Consider the following 21,484-nt stretch of genomic DNA (forward strand, 5'->3'; position numbering starts at 1 on the left):
TGTTCAGTTCAGCATTCTGCATAGACAGTTGCAGACGATGTTGCAGATCTGCTCTGCGCTCCGATTAGGTGCGAGCAGTTAAGGGCAATCCAAGAGAATAAGGGCTCATAATATCTTTGAAAGGCACAAAGAAGAACAGCACAACAACCCTTCTCCAGCCCTCCCCATCTCTTTTGCATGGATCTTGAGTTCAGATTTCAGCCTCTTTCTGTGTGTAGAGGCATGTAGAAATGTCCTTTTTATTGAGGCCCAGTTAATAAAAAATAAAAATAAAGTCAGGCAATTTGACTAATGCACAATCACAGCTGAAAATAATTATGGCACAAGATCATTCCATAGAAATATATACTTTTATTACCCCCATCAAATACTAAGACATGTATACTAACACATTGCTTTGTAGATAGCCAGATCTCCTTGAAAATGGCATGTATTCCCCCTCAGTATGAATTCAGTAAGGAAAATTATATAGGAAAGCAGCTAAGCTAATGCACATTCAGCATTTTAGCAAAGCAAATAAGGCCTGATCAAAGGCCTAGCAAAATCAATGGGAATCTTTCCAATGAAATCAAAGGGCTTTGGCTCAGGCCTGGAGAGAGATTTTGCCATTCAGTGTCACGGAAAGAAAACATTTCCTTTCCTTTTCCTCTGAATGTCAGTCTCCCAGCTTGTGGGATTTCCTCACTGTGCTCTCATGCCAGCCTCACATTGTTCCTTAAGTTCCATCAGGGTTTGTACCAGGCTGTGGTCCATTCCATGTGTTACTTTCATAATGTTATAAGCCTTGAGAAGAGAGAAAAAAGGAAAAGTTAGATCAGCACCTCCTAAAGTAGCCTGTATCTTCCACTTTACATCTGCTTCCTCTTAGAAAACACAATCTGGACATGGAGCTGGCTCTGGCACCTGTGCTGAAGCTCTGTTCCATCAATGTCTAAAGATCCTTTGTCTTAGTAACTCATGAAATGCTCCCTTCCAAAACTGCTATTAAGCCATTAGTTCTCATAAGATACCTCCTTTCTCCTCCCATTCATTTCCTTAGGCAAAAACATGAACGCACAGCCACTGTTTACTGGATCAGATTATTGTATTCTGACTTGACAGTGGCCGCACTAGCTGCTTCACAAGAAGGTACAAAAGATGCCAAAGCAGGCTCCTCAGGAAAGGGTGCCCAAGTTCCTTCCTAACCCCAGGTTGAGGGCTTCCCCAGAACAGAAGCAACTTTCTGTGCTCAGAAGGCATTTCTACATGCTCATTAATGTGCCATAGTTACTGTGCATTAAGTTTAGCACTTGGTTAATCAAGTACTAAATCAATGTGCAGTAACTTGCACTACTGCGCAGTAGCGCTAGCACATGGCTATTTAGTGATGCCTACTGTGCAGTAGCCTAGTATGCAGTAGTGGATTAGCACAGTTTTTGCCTGGCCTGCTACTGTACAGTGTTATTAGGGTACTGCGCAGGTAGCGTCTTGTGTAGACACACCGAGAGATTCCTAGTTTGGTTTCCCACCAGGGAGACCACATTACAAGTATTCTCTTTTAAGGAAAAAAAATCTTTTCATTGAAAAAGAGTTGAGCAGCTTCAGTTAGGATTGAAACAAATCATAAAATTATAGAGTTGGAAGAGACCCCAAGGTCATTTAGTCCAAGCCCTGCACAGATGTAAGCTGCACTATTCCTAAACCATTCTAGACGAATCCATCTTCATCTTGAAAATTTTTGGTGGAGGAGAGTCTATTGTTTTCATATGCAGCTTACTACTCTCATGTAGTTCTCAAAGTTAAGGAGTTTTAGTTCTGAGATTTCATCTAAATCTCCTTTGCTGCAGTTTAAACACACGTCCTGCTCTCTGTAGTAAGTGAGAAGAGTTGTTCTACCTTCTTTATGGCAGCCTTTTAAATATGTGAAAACTACTATTATGTCTCCCCTTAATCTCCTTTTTTCCAACCTAATAAATAGATTCCTTTCCTTACACAGATTGCATTCCAACCCCTTTCCCATCTTCATTGCTCATCCATGGATCCTCTCCAGTTTCTCTACATTCTTCTTAAAATGTGGACACAATACTCCAGCTGAGGCCTAACCAGCACTGAGAAGAGTGGTACTATTACCTTCCATGTCTTGCATGCAATACTTCTGCTCTTGCAGCCCAAAACTGCACTGGCTTTTTTGCAAGTGTATTGCATAGCTGATTCATGTCTAGTTTGTGATCCAGATCCTTCTCAGCCTGTTATTCACTGCTCTGTATGTGTATATTTTATTTTTCTTCCCACATGTAGCACCTTACATCTGTCTTTGCTGAATGTCATTGTCCAGATCTCTAAGAAGTCAAAATCCTCTTGAATTCTAACACTAACCTCTGTAGTGATGCAGGCCTGCTGAGTTTTGTGTCTGTCTAGCTCACATTTCTCCAGATTACTTATGAGAATGTCATGTGGGTCTGCGGCAAAAGCTGTATTACATTCCACAAATATCATGTTCGCCATATTTTCCTTGTCCACCACATTAGTTACACTGTCAAAGAAGGAAATCAAATTGGACTGAAAAGATTTGTTAGCGATCAGGGTTTTAAGGTTTGCTTGAGTAGCTTCCCACACACTGAAGTCAGGAGATTTGTCTAGAATCCCCCAAAGTCCTCCTTTTCCCTCCCTTTTTAAAAGATGAGATGTATTAGCTCTTCTCCAGTCCTCGGGGCCCTTGCTGTAAAATCCATGACTGAAAATATATTATTGCAAGTGATTCTGAGATTTCTTCATGGAGTCTGAAGAGCACTCTGGGTTGCATTTTGTCAGAACCTGCCTCCTTAAATTCCTCAAAATTTGTCAAAAGTGCTCTCACACATTCTTCACTTACCACTATTCGTGGCTCTCCCCCTTTGTTTATGCTGATTTTGTTACTCACGGGTTTTTTTATTTGTGAAGACTGAGACAAAGTAGTGACTGAGTCAAAAAAGTGGCTCAGCCTTCCTTTTATCTTCTGTTAGTAGCTCACCATCACCACAGTGCAGCAGATGCTGTTTCACTGATCTTTCTTTTTGGTCTACCATATTAATAGAGCCCCTTCTTGTCATCTTTAACATCCCCTGCTGGTTGTATCTTATGTTTCATACCTTTGCTTTCCTGATATGGTCCCTGCAGGTTCTTGCTGTTCCTTGGTATACCCTTCCCAGTGACTCACCCTTCATTCCAATGCCTCTATGTTTTGGGTTTTTTTAATTTGAGCTACCTAAAAAGTTCCTGGTGTACACATATTGATCTCCTAATCCATCAGAGTAGAAGAGCTGAACGTTCAAGAAGAAGCTGTACCTCCTTTAGGAACTGCAAGCTTTCCTGAACCTGTCTATCCTTTACTCCACCTGTCCAAGCGTCTTTACCTACTCTTTCCCTGAAATGGTTTAAATCTGCCCTTTTGAACTTCAGAGTCCTTGTTTTGCTATTCTATTTATTGAAATAATTAATTCTATCATATCTTTCCAAGTTTACTATCATCTTATCATTCAAAACCAATTCGTCCTTATTGGATACAGAAAATTCAAAGTAGATGATAGTTAAAGTCTCAACTTTCTCAAACAGAAGCTTGTCTTCTACAAACACTAAGAACTTGCTGTACATTCTTGGCAGAATCCTGTTTTAGTTAGCAGATGATCAAAGTGCAGAGTGATGTGACTACTGTGTAGAAGCTATTCTATAACCCCCATCTGAGCAGTGCAATGCCTCCATTGTAGAAACAGGATCATCCTGAACACATGTTCAGGCCTCTCCCTGCTCCCATAATGGCGGCACTTGTGTGCCTAGAGGAGGCAATAGAATTGATCCTACAGAATAGTTGGGTGGCTCAGAGTTAGTTTCAAGCCACACTTTGGTTATTCGCTAAATGAAATAGGATTCTACCCTTTATGGTTTGCTCTGTTATTCTTCCAACAGGTATCAGGGAAGTTAAAAAATCCTCATGGGGTGCCTATATACGTGCATCGAGGCTGCTCTGATGCAGGTTTGATTAATGGAGTAGATTTGATTTATCCAATCTGCTGGAGCATGGTAATTGCCATGCTCCAGCAGACTCCAGCGTCAAGTGTATCAGTATACCCGTGCTAAAAAATGGTGACCAGGGCGCTTTAACTAAAGCTCGTGATACGCGTGACACTCTAATTAAAATGTCCCCCCACCACACTTCCCAGAGCATGTGTATAAACACCCAGTGGTAATATCTCATAAGCTTGAACGATTTTTGATGCCTGATTGAAGACTACATTATCAAACAATCTGTGTTATTGGATAGGATGAGAAAGCAAACAGAAATAGAAAATAGGCTTCTGTTTCTAGCATCCAGCAGTAACTGCTATAACCACCCTTATTTTTGCTTTCAATTGGTTGCTTTTTCAAGTGTGTGTGTGTTTGGTTGGGGGGGGCAGAGCAAGGATTGAAAGAACAGCTCGCCAAGCAGTCAGAAAGCAAATCACAGTGTGCAGAACTCCGCTGAGTGCAAAAGAGGTTCTGAGTTATTACAGGGCCCTGGCAGCAAAAAGGGAAGTATTTATTTCAGTCCAACAGAAGAATAAAAATAGTTTCATCATTATGTGAGGAGCCCAAGGTATCTGAAATGAAATCACAAATCTTTGCGTATTCCTATTTTATCACAAGTTGGTCATGTTTTTGCTCCATTCTGTTGCTTAAATGAATTCTATTCAAATGCATTGGCCACTTACGTGGTAAAGAACTATCTCAATAATGCAGAGTAGAACGGCTGAGTGTAGGATGCCTTGCCAGGTGTATTTTGCTATTTGAAAAAGTAGCAGTATGAGCCCATGGACAGCACAGGTTGTAAACTGCCTTCTCTGTGTCAACGAACGGTGGCTGCAGACTTGGACAGAACTAGGCCATGCTACTGCCTGTGGATCTAAACATGCCAAAGCTGCCTTCCCAGTGCTAACTGGCAATAGGCATGCCTGTGTTAAAGATGTTTTTCATCACCATCGCTAATGTGAAATAATGCCACTACTGATAAATATGCCACTTTGCTTTCCTCCCAGATACCTCACCCATTTCAATGGAAAAAAAAAATCTCTTAATGTATATTCTTCAGTGCAAGAAATCATTATATTGCAGACATTCCCACTGCAGCCCTGCATTAAGGATCAAATCGCAGGTCCATTAAAGTCAATATCAAGATTACCAGCGATTTTAGCATGCCCAGGATTTGGACTGAAATAGTGTACATGGCTTTGTGTAGGCCTCTTATACTAAGCACCAGCCTGCTCTCTTAAACCTCCCAGACTAAGCAACAGAGTTGAGTCTGAGTATTTCAGTCTGTGTGGTCTTCCTTTCGACTTAAGAAACAAATCTAATTATGAAGAAACTACTGTAATTGCAAGACAGCAATATGGGGCATGGTGTCATCAGCCACCCAGTTTCTCCCTTAAGAATATAAAAACCCATTAGAAGATTGGTATGAATGTGCTTCTGTGCATGCAAATGAAAGCGCAGCACATTCATTTGTGTCTGATTTGCATTGGGACTGGATGAGGTGCCTAGCATCACAGATGCATGTAACCATATGGAAATATACCACTGCACTGCTCCACCATGATGAAAGAAGAATGCAAACAGCACTGCACTGATGTGGCATAAAGTGAAGGCCAGTATATTAGAGAAATTATTTTATTTTCTCTGATGTTTCTTGATTAAAATGGGCTGTTGCTAGAAGAGTTAAAAGAAAAAAAAAAACATATGCCTTCAGGTTTATCCTCACTTTACAGCAAATACAACATGAATGCACCATGAGTCTTTTATTGTCTGAAACCAAAAATCTCTTCACACAGAGGGCAATTTACCTGTGGTCATAGAGATGTCTGGGGTATAAGGTTTTTAGGCCATTATCTTTTCTGCTTGCCCACAGGTGTGGATTACAGTCAGAAAGGACACATTAAAGCATCTTAATGATAATTCTACATCACCCTGGGCACGTCTATATGCAAAATTAATACACCTGAATTTTTCTCACTGAACATTCAAGCACTTTAAACTGTGCTCCCGCTCATATGTGACTGTGTGCCCATCAGGAGCAACAACTGCTGCATCCCAGCCACATGTGGAGATAGGGTTGGGGGAGCTCTCCAGGCTCCCCTGGGTGCCAGCCCAGGGCTGGCAGGAGGCATGGGGGCTAGTCCCAGTCTACATGGGGTGGGGGGAAAGCTGTGCTGGCAGCTGGGCAGCTGCATCTGGGGTGCTTGGTTGAGGCCATAACAGGGAAATCACGAGCAGAACACCTGTGCTGTGGGGGCTCTACACTGAATAGAATGGCAGAGATGATTTGTCAGAGGCAAGCCAGGGGAAGAACCACAGATGAGGTTGCAGAGTGACATGTCCTCAGGAAGAATGCCCAGCACAAGAAAAAGACCCATGAGGTGCTGCCCTTTAGTATGGGTTGGTGGGCTCTGTCCTGCATTGTCATCCTGTCACTTTGGTGGGGCCATGGAGCTCTCCCAACCTATTAAAGGAGCATGTGTATGGGGACTGTGGTCAACCATTCCCTGCTGCATACATGAGTCCTTTTATTCCTCTTCCCAATCCACCTTGTGCAGCCACACAAAAGATGGGCACCATCTGGCCCCAAAAGTCACAGAACAATTGAACAGTGGGTATGGAAGGGTGGCAGCTACTATTCCAACCCAGAGGATGGGGTAGAAGTCCAGGGGGAGAGCTTGCTACAGCCCTATGCTAGAAGCTGCATCCCAGCTGTCCTTCTTCCTTACCCTCTCCACTTAACACTTCACACCAAGACACACAGTGAATTGAATTTAACCCTCCCTGAGCAGCAGTAGAAAATAACTATATAGATTGTTTTGTATACCTTTGGTCAACCAGTGCCCTAAGAGCCAATCAGACTTTCTTCTATGTTGACAGAGGACTCCCACACACCCCGGCTTTTTGTCCATAAGTGACAGAGCTGTTTCCTCTCCAGGTGTATTTTTTCTTGATAGCTCATTAATTCACCTCCATTAGTGCCAGTTTATTCAAAACATTCCAGGCTCCTCAAACTAGAGCTGTGACTCAGGTACAGCTTTTTATTTATGTATCCATTTTTGCTGAAAAAGGTCTCACCAATAATCTAATTTCCCTACTGCATTCTGCAAATAATTTGTTGGTTGTATAATAAACAAAGTGGCAGTTTCAGATGATATTCCTGAAATACAGCCTTGCCTCCCTGTAATGTTTCCATGTCCTGCTGAAAGAGCTCATAATATTCACTTCAGTGTAGAGGGTGACTACTATGCCATTTGCTTCATGTAAGCCCCTGCCGGGAGCTGTGGAAAGATGAGATGAACAGTGAAGGGTGAAGTCCCAGTAGGGTGATAGTGGTAATGGTCTGCCATAGGCTGACATGGAGGGCAGTAAAAGGGGAAACAGAGGGGAAGGGCCATGGGAACAGTGTATGTTGTTGATCAACTAGTTTAAGCCCACTGCATACATGGTGCAGAGGGGCTGCCAATCTACAGGTTGGAGTAGTAACTCTGGGGATATGCCTGAGCCCACAGGATGCATGCTGATGCAGTGACTATTACTTAGATCTCAATTCCCTTCTGCAATTCCCACAGCCTTCTTAACGCTGAGACTACACTGAGTTTGACTGGGGTTCCAGCCAGGGTGTTAGGCAGTGGCAGAATGCATTACACAGAGTAATGAAGCATTACAGGTAATAGAGCTCTTTCTCCCAAGCAGATGCAGGATGCAGCTAACACAGCTAATCACATATGAAGAAATCCAGCGCTGGTGCAGCTAGAACTTCATCAGTGTTTCACCAGTGATGGATGTAGTGGAAGGAGCCACAATTACAGTAAAACCTGTGCATGCATTACAGGTTTTACTCCATATGCCAATCATACTGCCTTCCTTTTTGATAGGGGTTTCTCATGCAGTCAGGGTAAAGAGGGATCAAACTGAGACTGTCCTTAAAAACACTGCACAGGGAGGCAAGGTGGCATAAAGTCCTTTGAAGACTACCTTCATTACTGTGAATTGTAGTACAGGGGAGACCAGACTCCCTCACCTTCACACAAGTAGGTAAGAAGTGGGTAGGCAGGTCAGGGAATGAAAGGAGCATTAGGACCCCTCTACAGGTTACATTTATACTGCAATTAACATGTTAATCACAGCCTAAATGTGAAAGATGCTACAAGTGCACCTAATTTAAAGCAACATAAAATGGCACACCAGCCACAAAAATGTTCCACATATAATACAGAACATTTTTATAGATGGTTTTTATGGAGCCTTAAAATTGATGGTATAGCATGTCCAGAGCTGCCCCCAGCTTGGTACTGACAATCAGCTGATTGCCAGCCCCAGGACCACACTGGGGTCTTTAATCTGTCCCAATGCAGTGGATGACCCTAGTCCCAGATCACAGCAGGTACACTAGGTTGTGGGCACTTGGCTTTCAACTTACTGGTGCAAAAGCCCAGGCTCCCCCTGCACTGGCAAGTAGAAAGGGTGCAACTGGGGTCTGATGCATGTGTGGCATGGTGGGAGGCATGGTTGTTGGGATAAGGGCTCAGATCCCATGGTGTCTAAATGAATGTGAGCCTTAGTGTGGCCTCCTCAGTTCACCAGTCAATCAGCTGAGCTGGTAAGACCAAGGAAGTAATCAGCTAAAATACAGTTCTATAAGAGCAGGTCATTTTTTGGCTGGAGAAAGCAGGAAGCTAGACTGGACACCATAATTCTGTCATGCATAATTCTTTCCCTGGTCTGTTTCTGGGGCAGCACAGCTATGTGCCACCTTAGACTCAGGACAATCTAGTTATAAACATGTGGAACAAATAGACTACTTTGGCTACCATCAAGTAAGATACTCTGCAAGTTTTACTGAGATTATTTTGAGGGCCATTTCTATTCAGTTTCTTAAGTATCATCAGAGAAGAGAGGGTAAAATGTGTGCATGCCCCTTAAAGCATTAGAAAAATAGGATTGGTGATTCATTCCATCTCCTGAGGAGAGAACGGCTGTATTTGCAAGTTATAAATGTCATAGGGGAAATGGCAGCCCAGATTAATTGGCACATGAGACATATGGTTCACTTTTGAATAATGAATGAGAAATGGAATTGATTACTTTCTCATCAGCTTTTTTTAATAATCAGAATTGGCCACAATTTAAATTAAATGTATCAACTAAGAATGTAACTTACCCAGACTTGCTAAGGCACACATTGTATTAAGCACTAATTTATTAGTAAAAACAGGTGGAAGTTATCAGCTATTCAACAGACATACATTGTCACTCGTTAAGCCCTACTAGATTTGTTGTTTTTTTCCCAAAATAATACAAAAACACTAGTGTCACACATATAGGCAGTAAATAATGGGTATATAAATACACAGACTCTGTACTGAATAATATAGAGCTTAAATTCCTTGAGATAAATCAATTCCTCAGGGATAAAGCCATATGAAAGATGAATGGAAATGAAGGAAATCACATAAACCTTAACCTGAAAATGCTGTGTTACTTGCTTTCAGTGACACTGGTAACATTTGCATAAACCATGTGAGAAGAGCAGAATGGTCTTACGTGCATCTGCATCTTAAAATTCAAGGAATACATAGACTGGTCAGATTCTGTTCTTAGTTATATCAGTGCATAATCACTGTCCTTAATGAACACAATAGTAATGTTCTAGGTGATCATTAAATATTTTACGCCTGATTCATCTTCCATGTAAGTCAATAATTGCAATTGTCAGCTGTGCTGGGCTTTTGTTCAGAATTTGTAACATGCTCTACAGCTTAAAATTGGAAACCGAAGCAGTGAGGGGTGAGGTGACTTGCCTCAAGTCAGACAGGAAATCAGCTGCAGATCCAAAAGAGGTAGGATCCAGCAGTTAGGGCAGTGACCTGGGCCGTGGGAGATCTGGGCTCAGTTCCCAGTTTTGGACCTGCCACAAGTCACCACCTCTTTGTTCCTCAATTCCCATTTGGGGATATAAGCTCCCAGAAAGACGTTGTGAGAATGAGTTCATTAGAGATTGTAAGGTGCTGAGTATTAGGGTGCTGGAAGCAAGCTAAGGCTGTCAGCACCAGTGCCTGAGTGCCTTCACCATAAGGCTATCCTTGCTCCCCACCCCACCTTATTCTCTGCTGGTTGTAGTCCTTTATTGAAGTACCATTCATCTGAATTTATGATGCTCTTCTGCCCCTTTTGTATTGGAATAAGAACGTTTTAGGAAATCACATCCCATTTAACAATGAAAAGAGTTCTGGAGAGAAAGGAGTGGAGTTCAGCTTAAAAATAAAACAAAACAACCAATGGCTTTGTAGCAGGCGCATATGTTGATGACTTCTCTTTGTTTGCTAAGGTACCCATTTTAGTGCAAACAGGTTGTCATAAAGGTGCAGGTCTCCCAGGTACTTCAATAGGAGCTGCACATATATGTGCAAGAGCTTAGTTTGGTTGGGCAAATCAGGGATGGAAGAATGCTGACAGTCCTTGCTAGGGCTGTGCAAAGCTTCGGTCCTTGATTTGATTTGGTGGAGATTCAGCCCGAATCTGAATCGAATCAGAGGACCCTTTAATCTCTCCGAATTGAATCAGAACCCTCCAAATCAATTCGGAGAGATTCGGAAAGATTCGGAGATTCGGCCATAGGCACAGCTTCAAATGTTTTTTCTCAGAATCAGCAGCGAATCTTCAGATTCAAATTTGGCTGAATCAAATCAGAGACAGTGATCCGAATCAACGAATTGAATCACTGTCCCCGATTCAGGCTGAATCCAAATCGAATAGGGCCCACTTTGCGCACTCCTAGTCCTTGCCCTTTGCCTAAGGGAGCTGTGACATTATTGGCATGTTGCTTAAGCTTAATTTATCCCAGAATTCCACTAACCAAAGACTCCCCCTGGACCCAAGCCTACTCTCACTGACACAAGTAATGCAGCAGTGCTCCAGATTTACATTGGTTTGAGAGAAGAAGCTGGTGCATGGCATAAGCTATCACAGCTTGCTAAGCTACACTATAGCAGCTCCTGGGTAGTGCAAGGTCCCACCTGAACACAAATCTCAGAAAGAACATTATGTGAATGAGAGTAATGAAGCTGCTGCTTCAACTTGCCTTGCAGCAAAGCATACTAATTAGGGGCCATAGCAGTTCTGCTTTGCCATAGATCTGAACAGAAAAACTTGTCTGGTGTCAGCAATGAAGACTCCTCTAGCCTAGCACAGCAAAAGACAAGGGGAAGGGCCAGATGGCGTTCTGAGGCACTGAGCACAGGAAATAAGGAGAAAGTGTTAGGCACCGGAGATAGGGAGAGAGGCTAAAGTGGGACCTCACTGCATATCATCTGTGAGGCCTAATTCTGCAGATGGTAATATCAATAACACAAAGGAATAAACAGAAAACCTCCTTGTGGAGTGGTTTGGGGCAGCACTGAAGGAAAGCACTGAAGTCAGGAGCTGGGGCTCAGACTGGGAAATGATTCACAGCCTGTATCATGCAAGGTGCTGTGGAGCAGTCCCCAGTTGCCTGCATATGCATGTATGTGCTTTTTTCTTCTTCAGCGTTTTTACAAGAACAACAACAGTAATATAATAGCAGGACAGATAAGAGCCTGGGGTAGAAGGAAGTGAATATAAACTGAGTTCAGCCTGAATCCAGCTGGAAAGGAAGAAAAGGATCAAACAGAAAGAAAGGAAGGCTCGGAATGATATATAAAAATGATGTGAATAAACAGGAGCTGCTTGTTGATGTGAAGTGTGCTCCATAATAAACCACAAGCGTTAAACCAAAGAGCTCCTGTCTTAAAACACAGGGCCCTGACCCTGCGGGAAAGGTGGGGAAAGGTCTATGACTGAGAGCAGGGAGGGTGGGGAATACAGCCTGACTATTGCACATCTCTTTCCACAGCTCCTATGCTTGCTTTTGCTTTCATGTACCCTGGTAGGATGAGGAAAGCATCTGGCCATTTTAGGGTTACTAGTTTCCCCTTTATCCTTTGCACCAACTCTGGCACGGAACACCTCAGGACATATTCAGACACGAAGAGGGAAGAACAGTATAAGGCACTGTAATATTTTTATCTCTTCAAATTTAATAGCTGTTTTCCATTCAAGGTTAGGGGGTGATTAATGGCACCTTCAAGCTACTGAATAGTAATTAACAATGACTGATATTAAAGGAAGCTTGCTCAGGAAACACAGTAAGCAACAATGACCCATTACCACGCACTGCAGTTATTGCCTGGGGAGCTGGCTCTAATAGAAAAAAATTGTGGGGGGCTGAAGAGGGAGAAATTCAGATGGAACCAGAGCTGATTGAGGGAGGGCTGCATGGACAATCCATGGAAAGTAGTGGCAGAGGGGAGGAGAAAATCCAGTTGGCAATACTGACCTGCTTCAGGGTCTCCAGGGCTTGATGAAACATGTCTTGACTACACTGCAATTTGGCCACTCTCATCATCTGGACAGCCCTCAAAGGATGGAAGCTGGGATAATAGAATCTGTGGAGAAAAGGGGAAAAAAAACCCATAGAGTCACTATCACTTCTCACCTTCACAGTCACTGCCTCAGTGGAGAGCTATTAGGGTGGGGCTGCAAAGTCATTATGAATTTTAATAAGGTACTCAGAGAAAATTAGCTGCACTATTGAGAAGCATGAAATGCTGAGGGGAGTTAACAAATTATTACTCTCTGTCTCCATGGAATGCCTTTTACATTAGCCTGTTAGAAAATTACACGAATGGGATTATTTTATACACTGCTGTTGGATGACACAATAGCATTTGCCATACATGATGTTTAAAATAAGTCTCTCAGTCAGTCTCAATACTACCAAAGTAATATTATTATTTTGAAAGAAAAGTTGAAATATGGAGCCCAATCCTGGCTGTGATGCTGTGATCTTATGGCACACAAAGCATAGGTGGCTGGCAGGGTCACATAACAGCATGGAAATTATTTATCAACATACACTTGGAGTCTGGCGAATCTGAAAACTGGCCATGAAACTCCTTGTGCGTGAAATAATTGGAAGATAATGTGTTCAGGGAAGTGTCTTTTCACAGACTTGCATAACAAGGCATCAATAGCAGGTAGAATGCATTTGCATGGACAAAGCTTTGGTTCCTCCTCACACGTGCCCGACGCCTGCTCTGGTGTGTGCTCATGAGCACATGTTGGAGCAGACTTGATTATCGATCAATCAATCTTTAGTTAAAGCACCCCCACCACCATTTTGAAGTGTGTGACACTGAACACATGAGATGCTGTGGGCACTTTAATTAGAGTGGCCACCTGCCGACTCCAGAGCACATATAAAGATGCCACAGGTTTTACACAAGCAAAATTCTCCATTAACTTACCTGGAGTTACTTCTGATTTATATTTGCATATATGATAAAACAATCATACCCCTTTGGATTTGTGATGTAAAAGTGGACATAAAAGCACACTCCTACTTAATTATAATATATTGTAAATAAGTTCCTATTTTAATGGCAACCACTTTGCAGTTCTAACATTGCAAAGTATAACTTTATTGGAAAATTGGCAAGGGTGGAGCAGATGACTCGGTAAGGATAAGTATCATATTGGATCAAATATAAATTGACTTTCTCCATTCCACCAATAATGAACACTTAAGAATATTTCAGGAAATTTCAAAACCATAACAACTGTTGGAATCAGAGACAACACAATGGCATCATTTTTAAAACAATGGGCCAGTGTCTCCTACCACTTGTACCAGGTTTCAAAGTGATGGGTACTTCAGTGGAGTTATTTCTGCTTTATATTTGTGTAGATGAAAAAAGAAGGGTGCCCAGTGTCTGGAAAGAGACTGGTTGAACACCTGATAGATAGCCTGTTATATAAACACATTGGATGACTTGAGCATGCAAGGATGGAGAGGAAATGGATCGGAAACTCATGCAGAAAGGAGATAAATCTGAAAAGGCAACACACAGTAAATATAGTCAATCTTTTGAATGGAAGGCGCTCTTATTATAAATCCCAAATAAAATACAGAAATATGAAAGGTTTTCACACAAAAAATTCTTCTGATGCCAGAAAGCTGCAGTAAAGATATACAAAGCTACATAGCTAGTTTATTTCTAAGCACATCTGGATGAGACTTGACCACATCCAACAAACCCTCCACCTGATCCAAGTCATCTACAAAAACCTATCTTGATTCTGCAAAAGCTCCATCTTTAGGGACCACAAAGGAATGTGGGATACATAGGACTGCAAGATAATCTTTGGGCCATGTTGTGGCTTGCAGACCAAAAGAGGTTGAGAACCACTTAATTAAAGCACAGTATTAGCAGTATTTGTGTCTGTCTCCAGTGAATGTGTCAGTCAAAGACTTCAGGAAACAAAAAATACAGTCTGAACATGTGCATAACCTTTTAGTTTTCAACAAGAGTGTAACTTGGGAGGGTGGGGGCCTAAGCAGGACACCAGGCTTGGACACTAGCTTACTGAGGGCACTGAAATGGAGGCCTCTTCCAGGGAGTCTGCACCATAGCAGCTATCTTGCACTGCTCCTGTTGCAACAGAAGCCAGGTGCACAGATACTGTGATGCTGCTGTAGCAGCAACAACTAAGGTACGTAGGCCATGTGACAGCAGCTACAGGAGCCAGGACATTTTTTGAATCCCCAAAACAGGTAAGGTGCCTGCCCTCCCCACATCCCCTGTTTTTGGCTCCCACCCCTTTCCAGAGCTCTGCAGCACCTCATCCCCCCCGTTCCCCAACCTACGTTCTCCAACAGAGAGTTACACTTCTGTTTTTCAGTTATGATCATTATATCTGTTGACACAGGTACAGCCATCTCCTGTTAAAAGGAAACACAATGCAACTGAAGCTGAGTGGGCTAGAGATTTGGAGTTGAGTTACTGATAAGTAGTAGTAACTTTGATAATGATGATTAAAGGAATAGATGGGATTAAGTGGCACTTACAATGGCTTTGCAAAAACTGTCAATATTGGTATATAAATTGTACATATCTTCTTATCTCTCTCTCAGCCTTTCTATATCAATATGATTGTTGCACTGATGGAAAAGCATTTGGGGCAAAATGGGGCCCACTCCAGTCAACACCTTCTCCCAGCATCCCTAGACCCAAAACTGTTCAGGGGATGCTGATCCTATTCTAGGTCATTAAAATCCTAGAGATACCTCCTGCCTAAGATGTGGCCTTAGGATAAAACTGCATGTGGTAAAACTTTGGATACAACAGCCAGAGACTGCAGGCAGTAGGAGCAGTGGCAGCAGAAGTTTGGAGGACTTCTTCCAGTTTTGACTGACCCTGAACACATTGGACACACTCATTTTCCCTGTGTCACATCACCACCTAACTCTTCTATTCCCTTCTCTTCTGCTTTGACTTTTTCACTCTTTCCCCTCTGATGTCCTCTCTGCCATCTTCTCTCCCATCTTTCTATTCAGCCAATCTCCTCCTACTGAAACCAACTCCAACATCCATAAAATTCTGGATCCAAGGGTATCTCTGTGTTATAGTCATGCCTGGGACTGTGGCTCATATTGATGCAACTCAAGCTACCTCAGAACTAGCTATCTCAGAAACTGCCACTAGATTTACACAGATTTAGCTCAACTTAGAATATGCCCCTGCATTCAAATGGATATGATGTGTCCAGCTCTTAAACTAACTGGAGTCCATGAAGATTTAAGATTATGGCATGTGTGACACCAGAGGAAGCACAAGGCCATTTTATGATGTCAGGCACATAGGAAACTTCCAGCCATAAACTAAAGCGAGTGGAATTTTAAGAGGAGATGACAGAGGAAGCAAGTGTGGATATGGGAACCCTAAGTGCATAAATATTTACAAAGCTGTTTTCCTGTGTTGATTTATGTGCTGATCTTATGCGTATGTTTAGCTGCATTTTGCAAACCTTAATAATGACACTTTGAATCTCTCTTTATTGTCATTTTCTGTGATAAATCTGTTAGCATACTGGAACATCTTTTGTGTGGGCACATCTACTGAGCAAGCTTATTACAGGAGTCAGTGCAACTTGCAGCTCTTTGGGGAGAAATAAAAGGAAGAGAATGTTTCTGGCTTCTTCCAGGATTCTCCATGCTTCAGTACTGTCAAAAACTGATATGGGGAAAAGACTAAGAAACTGTATCAGGTAGTTGGGAAGCAACATGTTGTCCCTACTAATAAGTCTGATCTAAATAAGATGATAAAATTAAGACCGGGGGGGAAGTTCAGGGAAAATCCTCTTAACCTTGGTGTTCATTGACCTGTGGGGACGCATCTTCAGCTGGTGTGGTTAGCACAGCTACACCGAAGCCTACAACCCACAGAATCATACGGTTGCAGAGATGGATGGGACAGAAGGGGATCATCTAATCCTAGCGATTCTCAAACAGAGTGCCAGGGGATACTTTGAGATCCTTTCAAGGGTGCCACAGGGTGCCACAAAATGTTAGCATTGTTAAGCGTGCAAATATGAATCACAAGATAAATTCTGATATTTTTAATAGGAATCCACAGGATTGTAACCTTTGCGATCTGTTATGGTCTTCCTGAGTTCTTTGCAACAAAAGACAAATTGCTCTATTATTTTTCTGTAGTCAAAGAACAAGTGAAAACTAAGAGCTGGCATTTTCCTAGGGATGCCTCAAGTCCAATGAGAGGTGCTTCAAGTCTAAAAAGGTTGAGGATCATTAAATTAGGTCAGCTTCTGCCCCAAGGCAAGTTAAGTATAGTTGCTGGTTTAAGCTCTTCCCAGGAAGCCTCCAGTGCAAGTGATTCCAAAATATCCTGAAGTAGCATTTTCCAGTATTTCATCATTGTAACAGTCAGAATGATTTCCACAATATACAACCTACATCTTTACAAAATAGATCTATGCCCATTTATAACTGGTAAATATTCTGAAAAATGATACTTGATTCATCTAATCTTTCATGGTTTGAGATTTTGGGATTACCAGCTCCTTTTTCAGTTTAGTCATGATTTCAGCCTTGATAGTCCTCTGCTTCAGTAGCGGACTACATGCTTTGTGAAGAAATAGTTCCTTTGCCTTTTCTATGTATATCCATTCTTAATTTTTTCAAGTGGCCCACTGTGTTTTCATATTGTAGTATGGCACAAAAATGCAAAGCATGACCCATATTAGCTATGTGTTTCCTATTTTTTAATACTGAACTACAATCAAAGCCACTCAAATTCGTCCTTTTTTTCCAAGCTAAATAATCAGAACTTTTGCATTTCCTTGTGATGTCAGCTACTGCCTGACATTAAAAAGAAAAGGCCCAAGGTATACCGCTATACTACTAAAACCAGTATAATTTCTGATGCTTCACAGTTTAAAACAGGTCAACAGAACTGCAGTATTTCCTGTAAGTCAATTTGCAGGGCTAACATGTGCACCTTTGTCTTCAGCCTGATGTAATTTAAAACTCACAAGATTTGTAAATCTTGAAATAAGGGTTTAAAATAGGAATGTTTAAAGACCCATTGATATAGTGATGATAAAAGGTGGCTCTCCACATGTTTTTAATTTGGTCTGTAAAATTTCCCAGCTCAAGTAAATATGAGAGCAGAGAAGAGATGAAGAAGCAGTTTTAGGATCTCTAGCAACAGACAGGGAGTTAAGACTGGGCTACTAGGCTGCAGGAAACATGTTGAGCAGTATAAAAAGAAGACACCCTCAGTCTTCAGACAGAAAATATTCTAGCTAAAGTTGGTGGAATTATCCATTTTAAAGCAATTATCCAACAAGTTTGACCTCACTTTCTATTCTTGACTCAATACTGATTTGAGATTATGCTGATTATTCATATACATTCACCAAATTTCACCTGTGACTTTATAAATTGTTTGCTTCCATTAATTTGCTGTTCATTGTTTGCTGCATGAGCCTGATCATCTAATTTACATGTCATTTTCCTGCTCCTTGTTTGAACTCCTGAGGCTTTTACATCAGAAATGTATTTTTAAGAAAATTTACGGATAAATGATTACTTTGTGCTAGAGTTCATGAGACATTCAGAATCCATCAACATTTCCCCAAGTGAGCCAGCAGTTATATGAGTACTCAAACAAATTATATGACCCAAGGAATAAAAGTAGAGCAAACCAACTGTATTCATTTATAAATTCATAGATTTTAGGGCCAGAAGGGACTATTATGATCATTCAATCTGACCTCCTACACAACACAGGCCATAGAATTTCACCTAGTAATTCCCACATCAAGACCAGTAACTTGAGGCTGAATGAGGTTATAAATGACACTGCTCTATTTGTTGGAAACATTAAATCTCATCTCTACTATTAAACCAGTTCTAGGGCTTTTTACATCATTTAGGTAGAACTGTGCAAGAGTCCAGAAACGATGCTAGCAGGGAATGTAGATACAGTTTCTCTACCAGTGTACTGATTAAAGTGCTACAAAAAGAGATATATTGGAGGCATGTAGGAAAATATATTTGAGGCAGGACTACAACTTTTTGCTTGGTACTGGAAATGGCAGAAGTCTACAGGCAATGTATATATCTAAGGGCACTGTATATGTATAGAACCTTTAAGGCTTCCTGTGAAAGCCCTACACAGGAATACTGACCTGACCCACATGTTTATGGTGTGTTTATGCTGGGGAGCAGGGGCTCAGGATAATCTTCCTTTTAGAGGGTTATTCTTTCTGGCTTTCTTTTTTCTTTTGACCTTAACAACATCCCATTTATCACCGATGATCAGATAAGATTAAACTAGTTCAGGACTTGACATCTCCCTTTGCACTCTCTCTTGCAGCCGTGTCATTTTGGTGCATCAGATTGAATCCTTCATCTGGGTCAGGTCTGATACATTCCAGCTGCCCTGAAATGTTTATTGTCCATTTTATTCCCCTGTCTCAGTGTCTCACTGAAACAATCAGGGCAGCAGTGCATAATTTAATGCTGGCATCACCCTTCTTGATTCTTTCCTAAACTTAACCTCAGCTGATCAGGGTTGTGCAACTGGCCCTTTCACACCAGCAGCCAAGAGTTCCCAGAGATATCTGTAAGTGAAGGTCAAAAAGGCCTTACCTAACACCTCCACCAGCTATGATTTGGCACTGAAGGGAAAATATCCTAAGAATGTTTCCCCTTGAAAATCCTTCATAAGCGAAGAAATGGTGACTTTCTGTTGTTATTATTTAGTACATAGAGACCACCACAGTGATCAGGGCCTCATGAGGCTAGTCCTCATGTACAGATAGGGCCCAATTCACATTGAATGCCTTTTACCCAACTCCAGAAATTCAAAGACACCTTACACTGATTGTAAATTTAATTTATGCTCATGTTAAGGCCTCTCTATACTAAAAGAGAGGTGTAAAGCATCTTTAGTGAAAATGAAAAGTAGAATCAGAGCTTACAGTTCAGAAATCCCTGTGCCAAATCCTCTATTTCTTTTTCAGTTTTTAGCATGACCTTAACTCAAGAAAAATCATGCTGTTCAACTGGGACTTTCACCTGAATAGGAAATGAAAAATTTGGCTCTGCCAAATTATAACTCACATTCTCCTACATCATACACATATAGATGGCACTGTCCCACTACTCCTTGTTTCAGTTATTTAACTAAAATCAGATATCCAAAGATGCTCCCAAATCATAAATATTTCACTGCCCATCTCAGGAATATTATTATTTTGTTCTCAGGTCTCTGATCATCTTGCTGTGTTTCTCAGGTTAGTAATTTGTGTCATATTAAAATGCATAACTACTCAGATGTTGGCTCTGCTACAGTCTAAATTAATACTTAACGAAATGGCAAATAGGACACAAGTGATATCTAACTGCAATTTTCACCTTGATTCCCCATCCATCCCACTCATCATTTTAAAATCCTGACACTGCAGCTGAGTTGCCCTGCTCCCCACCTGTCAGTCTGAGCTGTCCACTTTGAAAGCTTTGTCTTCTCCTGGTGTCCATCTATATTGACTGAACATGTCAAGGAAAGACAGGATGCTGATTCAGGCTGAAAGATTTTCCTCAGATAGCCCTACATGTCCTGCTTGATCCCTGATTCCTTACAGCACCCCTTCATGCCCAAACTCCTGTCTACTGGCCACCATCTTTCTGGCTGAGGACAGCAGAATGGAATTGTTCAATGGTACTCAGTTTACGCAGTGCTCGGCTTTTCATCCTTCCAGTAGATGAACAGATTGCTTCAGTCTAATAAAAATCAGGTGAGCAGGTGACAAACTGAAGGATCTCCCATGTCAGGGCACAGCATTACCATTGGGCTGGTAAGTTAGTAACTCAGCAGCCTAGCACAAATATTTCTATCAAAGACATGGGGACAAATTGCAAATGGAACATCCTGGAAGAGTGGTAGAAAATGGAGGAAAACTAGGAAAGAGAATAAAGAGAGAGAAGGGGAATGACAGAGTATAGGAAAATAAACTCTCTCTCCCCATCCCCGTAACGTGCACTGGAGACAACGTAATTTGTGACAGTAACCTTGGCATTCATTTTCTCCTCTGACAGCAAATCAATAACTGGCATCTTGCATTAAGCACCTAGACTCCACTCTTAGCATGTTGTATCCCTTCAGGGTGAAACTGCAAGACTGGCCATATGAAGAAGCAATCCTGGGCCCTTAAATTTAGGGAGTCGGTCACAGAGTTGCTTTAACTTGGCAATTCACATAGTGCCATGATTTTTTCTCTTCAGCAACAATACTCAAGAATGACTGGAAACAATTGAAACTCACTGTTTGATCCCTTATCCTGTTTGCAAGGTCAGAAGGGATCTTTCCTCTCTACAAATTCTTCTGCTCTCTACTACAAAACTGGGCCCCTGCCAATTACAATGCCAGTTCTATATATACCCAACCACCCTCAGAGTTTGCTTCAGGGAGACCATGATTGAGAGTCTCAGAGAAGGACCTGACAAATCTGGTGCAACACTATTGTCAACTTCAGTCCTCAACCCTCAATAGCTTGTGAATGTCTTCTTTTCCGATATGACCAGCTCATGTAACCTAAGAATACAGATGTCTTGTAACCACAGGGATAGAAATTAAGAGTGCTGATGAATATGGCTACATATAATGCTGAGAGTTGTGTCCTCCCTCTAGTAATGATGAAGGAAATATTTTGCATCTTTCCTATTACAGATCCCGGGAAGCTGACTGGTGCTCCATTTTTATGGTGGCACAAAGGTGGGGAAAGGCAATGTCTGTTTCTACCCTGAATCAGTTGAGTTCTTGGTGTGCACCTAATGTAGCACAACTAGGCACTGATATATTTTCAAAGTGGAACAGATCCACCCAATCTATTCCTAAATAAATATGGGACATAACAATGTCTTAGGGGATACAACAATAGGCGTGGGACATGACAATGATTGCAGAGGTCAAACAGTCAATGTAAACATGCTGTTGGCACTACAATTTATGTATAAATAACATATATATATATATATGTTTATACATATAAACATGCTGTTGGCACTATATTTTTG

General features: G+C 41.6%; 1 protein-coding gene across 6 annotated transcripts in view; it reads right to left on the reverse strand.

Moving 5' to 3' along the window:
* Positions 1-331: 331 nt before the first annotated feature.
* Positions 332-21,484, reverse strand: part of SMYD3 (SET and MYND domain containing 3) — a 764,262-nt gene continuing 743,109 nt past the window's right edge. For all 6 annotated transcript variants that reach the window (XM_059716131.1, XM_014600010.3, XM_059716145.1 and 3 more), the window contains 2 exons: positions 12,380-12,488; positions 332-783 (listed from right to left, as the gene is read on the reverse strand). In XM_059716131.1, coding sequence (XP_059572114.1) covers positions 682-783; positions 12,380-12,488 — 211 coding nt within the window. In that variant the 3' untranslated portion in view covers positions 332-681. The remainder of the gene's footprint in view (positions 784-12,379; positions 12,489-21,484) is intronic.

Source organism: Alligator mississippiensis, chromosome 1, assembly GCF_030867095.1.
Source record: "Alligator mississippiensis isolate rAllMis1 chromosome 1, rAllMis1, whole genome shotgun sequence".
In the NCBI taxonomy this organism is placed as follows: domain Eukaryota; kingdom Metazoa; phylum Chordata; order Crocodylia; family Alligatoridae; genus Alligator; species Alligator mississippiensis.